This window comes from Agelaius phoeniceus, chromosome 21, assembly GCF_051311805.1.
Source record: "Agelaius phoeniceus isolate bAgePho1 chromosome 21, bAgePho1.hap1, whole genome shotgun sequence".
NCBI lineage: Eukaryota > Metazoa > Chordata > Aves > Passeriformes > Icteridae > Agelaius > Agelaius phoeniceus.
Genome location: NC_135285.1, coordinates 5,622,545 through 5,630,840, shown reverse-complemented (window position 1 = coordinate 5,630,840; position 8,296 = coordinate 5,622,545). Strand labels below are relative to the sequence as shown.

Sequence of the window (8,296 nt, the reverse complement as noted above, 5' to 3'; positions counted from 1 at the left end):
TCTCTTTCTCTGTGGTTTATTGGTGCTCTTTGGGGCCACACTCTTCCTGGGGTAATTCTCACCAAGGACACTGACAGTGGGAAGGATTCTCACTGTGAGGACCTGGGAGAACAGAATTCTTAAAAACAAAGCCAGCAAGATCAAGGCTGATGATAGTGGTGATGAGTCAGGGATGTTCAGACTCTGTTTACCTGTCTGGGTATTGCTGGACTTTGCTCACCTCTGCAGTATCCACAACACTCTGTTCAGAGAAGTGAATTTCCCAGAAAAAACAGAAAGCTCTGCAGTCCAATTATCCCCTTGAAGGAACCTGGCTAATACCATGTCCAAAATAAAGGCTTTTTGTACAAGTTTTTTCATGAAAAACAACGCAGCCAGGAGCTGCCCTTGAAGGTCATTCAGGAGCCACAGCTGGTAGTGCAAGTGGCCTCTGATTTGGTTAACAAAACTTGCTCTGGGGGCCAGACTGGCTTTGTTTGTTCCTTATGTCTCCTACTGTAATTCAAGGCTTTTATTCAGCAATAAATCTACTCATAAAGTCTGGGTTTTTGTAATCTGAGCCACAGCTCTCCAGTGCTGTCAGCTGAGATGGGCCCTTGAACTGCAGCCCTGGAGGCTGCTGCCAGCATCCCCTCAGCCCTCTGGAGAGGTTGGGAGTTGTGTTTCACATCACAAGCTGATGAGGAGGTGGGTGAAGCAAGGGCTGCCTGGCTACCTGTGCCTCAAGACCTGGAGGGAATGGGCTGAACTTATGTTTTTATCCAGCAGAAAGCAATCTGGGGGGGGACCTTCTCAATCTACAATTCCCTGACACAGGAGGATGCAGTCAGGCTCTGCTCCCAGGGAACAAGGGACAGCAGGAGAGGGAATGGCCTCAAGCTGTACCAGGGCATCAGGAGGAATTTCTTCACTGCAAGATTTGTCAAGCACTGGAAGGGGCTGCCCAGGGAGGTGGTGGAGTCCCCATCCCTGGGAAGGGTCCAAGGGATGACTGGATTGGTGCTCAGTGCTCTGCTCTGGTTAACAAGGGGGGCATTGGTCACAGGTTGGACTGGACCTTGGAGGTCTTCTCCAACCTTAATGATTCTGTGATCTTGTAAAATTCATTCTTGCCAGAGCAGTCACTCCAAAGGCTGAAATACTGCCTGGTAAAGGCAGCTGGACAGAGACAGAGCACCCTGGAGCTATGAAGGGGGAGCTCGCTGCAGCCTTCCCTCTGGCTTCTCTCATTTTCTTCCTTTTTAAGGAAGAGAGATATTTTCAGCACTTAATTATGAGCTGAGACTGAATTACTCTCCAGACATGCAGCAGCAGTCTCTTGTTACACTTGCCCATTTTACAATGGCAGGGATGGTGCTGTCCCCCCTTTGGGGCTGGGATAAGGGGTGTATCAGATGCCTGACAAGTGCTGGGATGTGCTGGAGGCATGGACAGCAATGCCATCTTTGCCACTTCTCATCTCCAGGGCGATGAGCTTGCTGAGAAACGAGAAATTGTGACATTTTCTCTGAAAACTAAAAATCCAGGCTGGGTTGGGTTAGCACCCCTTCCCTCTGGCAGGAGGGTAATTTCTCAGTGTCAGACACGGTGTGCAAACCAAGCTGTGGATGGACACGATCAGGGAGCACTTGCCTGGTCCAGAGGCTTTGGGCAGGAACATCTGTCTCACCTGGGCTACCTGGCACTCAGCTGCCAGGAGAACCGGCTGGTCCCTTTTAGCTAAACCCCCTTTTCCTCAGGCTGCGCAGTTCCAGCTCAGCTTCCAGCCTTCTCTAGATCCCAGTTACTCCTGAAACGCTTGGTTTGCTTATTTAAAATAGTCAATGATTGCCCTCTCCTGGCTGGTCTCTCTTACTGCTGCATTGCAGCGCTGCTTTTTGGCAGAGCCAGAGCCCTTTTCCAAGCTCGGTGGGAAGCTCCAGGCTGATTCTCCCAACCCCTGGCTGGATGACTCACACAAAGTGAATCGGGTGCTCGTTCTCTTCTTGCAAACCCCACTTCTCAACTCTTCAGAACCTTCTGCTCTCAAACAACTGGCACCGAATTGCATCTAATTTGAAGGAAACGTTTATTGCCTTGTGTGGGGTCAGTTCCCTGCACTCCCAGGTCAGGAGGTGCCTGGGGCAGGGGAGGCTGTGGCTGCAGCCCCGGGCTCTGGGTGGGGGCTGCTGCTGCCTTCCGCTGCTTTCGCTTGACACACCTCCTGTCAAAACAACAAAAACAGAGTAAGTGAATCTGCCAAGGTGCCAGCAACAGAGAATTTACTCAAGAAAGAAGGAATTTTCCTCTCCTCTTTTAGCTGATTAAGAGGGCTTCCCTGTCCTGTCCAAGGCTCAGACAAAGCTTGCCCAGGTGCTCAGCTCCTGCTGGTGCCATTTTCTATGCCTGTGCTGGAAAGAGGAAAAAGTTTCTGGGGCAAAGTTAGGGTAAGTGTGCTCTGAAGGAAAGGGGGAACTCAGACTTTGGGGGAATTAAGTAAAAAGCTTGTGCTGCTCAGGCACTCAGCATAGGTTAAGTTCCGTTAATGCCTGCAGGTGGCACAGGGCTTTGTGAGTTTGCTCCTGTGCTCTGCTCACATCCACTCCTTCAGCCTGATCACAAAGGGCCCCAAAATATTTTCTGTGTTTGTTTAGTTGTTTTTTTTTTTTTTTTTTTTTACTCCTCAGGTGCAGTTGCTTACTTTGGCCAGTAACTGCCAACCCAAATTGCACCAGAACTTTAAGCACAGACACTCCTGACCAATTCCCCTCATTTTGCCCAAATTTAAATGTGATCCAGAGCCTGCAATCCCCAGTTCACAGCTGCATGCAGTTAATGTAGAGGAGCTGGGCTCTGCCTCCCAGGTGCTGCTTGTTTGCTAAATTGGAGGAGACCTGCCCCAGGTGCAGCCCCATTCCCAGGGTTCCACCCTCTGTCTCTGTCCTCTGTTCCCCTCAACCTGTGGGGCAGTTTGAAAAGCAGCTCTTGAGGCTGGAGAAGTGTTGGGGATAACGTTGGATCCAGCCTGGTGGCTTGGAGTGGGGTTTTGGGCCCCTCTGAAAACTCAGAGCCTGCTGATGTGGGTGAGCAGGTGACCAGGACAGAGCAGCAAAGGTAAGATGTTCTTCACCTTCACTTTGCAAACAGGAGCCCTGTCAAGCTGACTTAGGGTCTGGGTTATTTGCAGGATAAAATGTCTTAAATCAGGTGGCAGAGGTGAGAACTGGACCTGGTTAATGCTTTGGTGGAAAACCTGAAGGAAAAAATCCCTGGGGGTTCCTGCTCTTTCTGCAGCTTCTGGGGACAGCTGGTCCTTGCCAGGGAGCAAACCCAGGGGTTTCAAGGCAAAATCTGTAACTTCAGGGCAAAAATCCCTCGCCTCTTTCCCCCTGGCAGGGGTCGGCAGGCTGTCACCAGGGCTGCCAGAGGAGATGCTCAGTGCAGGCATTTGCTTTAGGGCTGCTATTTCAAACCTCAGCTGACGCAAGCCTGTGATGATTTAATCCTCTAAATAACTTCCAACACCTTGAAAAGGTGTCTGAGAGCCCAGTTTGGCAGCTGGGGGTGCAGCTGGGCTCTCGCAGCCCTGCCTGGAGCTGGTTCTGGTGGCCCAGGGTGCTCGGTACCGTTTTCCAGGGCGCGTACACGATCTGCTCCGCCCTCAGCCCCAGGCACTCGGCGTGCTGCTCGAATTCCTCCCGGTCTGCTGTGCTTAGGCTCAGGTTCCTGGCTGGAGAAGGATTTGTCAGGGGTTAGGTATGGACTGGTGGCCTCGGCACAGCCCTTTGTGTCCCTGTCCTGCTGCTCCCCTTCCCCACCAGTGCTTGCAGGGGATGTGCTCTGTGTGGGGCTCTCTCACCCCCATGGTGAACACACCTGAACAAAACCAACCCTTGCTTAACCCTCTCCCAAAAAGCTCTGGTCCTGCATGTTTAAAGGGGTTGCAGGATGGTTTGATACTCCTGGGGTGTCAGGAGGGACCAAGGTGGAATATGGAGGCAGTTTTCTATATGTGTCTTCAAAATCTCTTAAGCAACTGCAAGGTGATGGGGAGCCTTATCAGGATCAAAACTGCTGCTTTATGGGTTTGTGGTTAAATCTGATCAGCCTTAGCACTGCAAAGCCACATGCTCTGCCTGGGAGGTAAATACTGAAACATCATGGTTGGCTTGAAAATGTTGAGATTTTACAATTATATCGACGCTGAATTGTATTTGCTTCCTGTTCTTTAAATATTTATGCTGTAAGTGGGTTTGGTCTTTAACTTGCTTTTCCTGTTCTGCCAAGAGATGTGGGGTTTAATGGGGTTTGCAAATCCCACGAGCCCTGGAGCGCTGGTCACTGACTCTTGGTGAGACCAAGCTGCTGTATGGTTTTAGTTGATAACTTTGTGTGGGTGTGCCATGATAGCTTTAAATGACTTTAGGATGGAGTTTCATACCATAGAGATACTGCCCCAAGTATGTCCTTTCCCTCTGCATTTGGTACTGGATGAGTAAAAGGTTTTCAGAGCTCATGTTCATCAGCATCCCCTCAGTTTGCTGGGTCATGGCTTGGAGAGAACAGACACAGAGAGAACACAATAACTCAGATTTGCAATGCTGCAGCAGCAATAAACTCCAGCCCAGCTGTGGCAGTATCAGTGGTCCCTGGGATTCAACCTTCAGTAGCAGGTGAGGAAAAATGTCCTGAAATAGGGTGATTTTTTTTGGCTCTTGGTTTATATAAATTGCATTTCTTAAAAATGGGGCCGGGGTGTGAAAGAGCCAAAGTCCCCCAGCTCCTGTCCTGCTGTGTTGGGACTCAGGGTTGAGGGGTCAGTGCAAATGTGTCCCAGGGGGCTGCAATTCCCACCCCAGACTGGCTCACCCCACTTCCTCAGCAAGGAGGAAGAGCTCAGAACAAGAGGCTTCATTAATTCCTGAAACCTGCCCTGGGTGTTCCCTCCTGCCCCCGAGGGATTGTGCAATAACTTCACAAACAGGATGGGGTTCTCCTGCAGGGACAAGGGGGAGCAGGCTGGCTCCTGGCACAGCATTGCTCTGGGGTTTATGTGCCTGCACAGCAGGGCTGGGACCCCTGGGCTGCCCCAGGAGCTGAGTTTCTGAGCAGGAGCAGAGTTTCTTCATCTGTTCATTTCTAAAATAGTAATGTTCTGGATGCTGTTATACAGGAACCATAATATTAGTATTTTTTTCTTATTTTTGTGACCAATCTGTTTTGTTTTGCTTAAAGCTAACAAAGTTATTAATTTCTTTAAAGCACTCATTAAAACCTTTATCATATTACCTTCATTTCTGTGGTTTCTGACACAAAGTGCTTGCCTGAAAGCATAAAGCAGCTGTGCCTACATTTATGGATATTAGAAAGGCCAGTAAGACATAAAAGCTAAGTTACAACACCAATACTAGTAAGGCTAATATCTAAAATTACTACAATAGCAAATAAATGAGCAGTATAACCAACTGATCCCTGTGTTAGCCTCACAATATGCTTAACAGGATTTCCCCCTTGCAGTCCCATCAGGTACACAGCTCTGGGGTATCACACTTCTGGGCTGAGTCCCCCTATCCCCTTTATTCCTGGTGCCCTAGGGGCAGGAATACCCTGGGTGCCCCCTGCTTTGGAGCCCACCGAGGCTTCAGACAGGCAGAGACTCTGGAATAAAATACATCAGATAATGTAAAACAGGGAAATGGGCCCTTTGTGTGTCTCAATCCGTGTGAAACCATGGGCTGGGTGTTAACCCCTTCCGTGCTGCTCACCGTTCTTCACCAGCGTGGCGTTACCAGCAGTGACTTCCAGGTAGGTGAGGTTGTTGGTAAAACATTGGTCCCCCCTGGAGAGAGAGGGGAAGGGGGTGATGCCGTTGTGTGGAGCGAGCAGCAAAGCCCCAGCCCTGCCCCGGGCACCTGCCACCTCCTCCTCCTCAGGGTTAATTTCTCTCGCTGTTCAAATCAAGGCGTTTCTCTCCCTCCAGTGGCAGCTCATGGTCCCAGCCCTGCCATTGTTCCCCCGCCCCTTGGTGGTCAGACGTTTTCCACCCTGAAATAACCGAAACCTCAAAGCGCTGCCTGTGTTGGCACAGAAAAATTCATGCCCTGAAATTCTGACCCTGTGGGGGAGCAGCTTTTGGTGCCTGGCAGGGTCAGCAGCCACGGCACAGGGGCTTCTGCAAAGTTCTCCTCCCCTGGAAAGGTCTTCTCTTGCCTGCAGGGCTTGGTGCCTGTGAGACCTCTGTGCCCTGCAAAACTTGTCTGAACCTGCGGCCGGCTGAAATAAATGAGGAAATAAAAAGGGGATGAGGGCGAGGGGTGCACAGAGCAGGCAGGAGCGACTCCTTTTGGAGAAACCAATCTGGAACCGTGCTCGGACCTTGCGCAGGAAGATTTTAGGGCTGTAGCAGAGAGGGGCTGGGTTGAGGGCACGGGGACCGCATCTTACACGGCCACGAAGTGGCTGATGAGCAGCTCCTGCCCGCCGGGCGCGGGCTCCAGGCGCAGCAAGGCGTGGTCGATGAGCAGCATCTCCACCTGGTGCTGGGGGAACTGGGCAGCCCCTGCCACGTACAGCCAGGTCCCCGGCAGCTGTGGGGAGGGAGGGGACAGGGGGACGGGTTGGTTTGCAGGAGGAACCATGAGATTTCCACCCTCCCCGTGGCAAAATTGATAGCGCTGCTAGCTCTCGGATATCCTGCCAGGGCTCTTGCGTTGGCAGCGATAAGGTGAAATATTTGCAAATGAGCTGGGGAAAGAAAAAAATAGCTGGGCGTGGGGGTTGGGAGGGGTGCTGGCACCGGGACAGGACAGCCCGGCTTTGTCGCGGGGGATTTGCACCCAGAAATACCCAGCCCACCCGCCTCCTTTCGAGGTCACTGCTGAGAACCTGAGAAAATTGGGTCATTCCAGGTGTTTTGGACATGAAACATTTCCCGTTTGCTGCAGGTGTTTCACCGACAGCGCCTCGGCAGATGCGCTGGGGGAGCGGGGGGCGCACGGTGGGGCCGTGCCCCGTCCCGGGGGGCACACGGTGGGGTTGCTCCCTTTCCCAGGGGCACACGGTGAGACCGTGCCCTTTCCCAGGGGCCAGCGAGGCTGAGCAGAGCCCCCGGGGCCGGCAGCAGCGGGGGCAGCCCCAGCCCCGTGTTTCTCGCCTACCTTGGAGGCCGTGGCGCTGTCCGGGCGCTGCGCTCCGCAGGGCAGCGCGGCCGCGGGCAGCAGCGCTGCCAGCCCCAGGATGGCCACGAGCGCCGGGCCCATGGCTGTGCGAGCCCTGCACGGACGGACAGACGGACACACAGGCGCTGCTGGCTCCGCTGGGAGGGGACAGGATGTGCCCGGCCGGATCTGCCCCTGTGTCGCAAGCGGTGCCCGGCATGAGCCTCGGGCTTGGCGCTCGCCCCGGCCGGGATGCGGCTGCGGTAGGAGCGGGCGGCTGGGCATTGAAAATCAATAGGCTGGGCATTGAAAATCAATAGGCTGGGCATTGTAAATCAATAAAGGGGAGAGAATGATGCATCTGACTCCATCATCAGAAGGCTAATTAATTACTTTATTATGCTATACTGTGTACCTTGTACCTGAACTGAATCTGCCCCGCACTCGCTCTTGCTCACACTGCTCAGAACTACACTCATCATCTCCGATTCTCTCCTCACTCTCCCGTGGCAGTCCCACACACAGACACTTCTTGGCCAAGAGAACAAAACATCCTCACTCTGGGTAAACTATCTCCATATTGCATTCTACTTTGTCACAACACAGGCACAGCAAGCGAGATAAGCATCGTGTTTTCCTCCTTCTCTGCTTGTCTCACAGCTTCTCTCTGCTCAGAGGGCATGTGAATGCCACAGCTGGTGATGCAGTTACTGCATTTAAAACTCCAACCTGCCCTGAATCTGCTCATTTTCCCCCGTGAGCAGCTGCTGTAGTCACCTCTTGCTCTGCTGTTGAGATGTGCAGCCCTCCCGGTGCTGGTTTGGCTGCAGACCTCCCCATCCCCAATCTCAGGCAAAGCCCAAGGGTGTCACAGGCATATTTTATGAAAAATTCTTTTGCCAGGATCTTTTCTCCTGAGAAACTTCAGTTTCTCGATGTTTTGCTGCTTTGGAATGTGATTTGGAGAATTGTTTACCCAGCGTGTGAAATTGTTTTTACTTGATGGCCAATGACAGCCACCTGTGTCGAGGCTGGGAGCAGTCACAAGATTTTATTATCATTCCATTCCTTTCTATTCTTTGCTAGCCTTCTGATGAAATCCTTTCTCCTGTTCTTTTAGTGTAGTTTTAATATATCATTTTCTTTTAATATAATATATA

General features: G+C 51.9%; 1 protein-coding gene across 1 annotated transcript; it reads right to left on the bottom strand.

Moving 5' to 3' along the window:
• Positions 1-2,061: 2,061 nt before the first annotated feature.
• On the bottom strand, positions 2,062-7,425 carry LOC129128963 (alpha-1-acid glycoprotein-like). Its single transcript, XM_054646613.2, has 6 exons — positions 7,137-7,425; positions 6,424-6,566; positions 5,745-5,818; positions 4,421-4,531; positions 3,606-3,709; positions 2,062-2,203 (listed from the first exon to the last, which is right to left on the bottom strand). Exons 1-6 carry the CDS (start codon positions 7,419-7,421, stop codon positions 2,108-2,110), a joined length of 813 nt encoding a protein of 270 aa, XP_054502588.2. The 5' UTR covers positions 7,422-7,425; the 3' UTR covers positions 2,062-2,107.
• Positions 7,426-8,296: the final 871 nt, after the last annotated feature.

What these genes read in the sequence shown, in the direction of transcription:
- LOC129128963 (XM_054646613.2), bottom strand. Translation starts at nt 7,421, where the DNA reads ATGCCCAGCCGCCCGCTCCTACCGCAGCCGCATCCCGGCCGGGGCGAG. An exon ending in ATCAGCCACTTCGTGGCCGT is followed by an intron (nt 5,819 to 6,423) that starts GTAAGATGCGGT and finishes CTCTCTCTCCAG; the next exon opens with GGGGGACCAATGTTTTACCA. An exon ending in CGCCACGCTGGTGAAGAACG is followed by an intron (nt 4,532 to 5,744) that starts GTGAGCAGCACG and finishes GTTCTCTCCAAG; the next exon opens with CCATGACCCAGCAAACTGAG.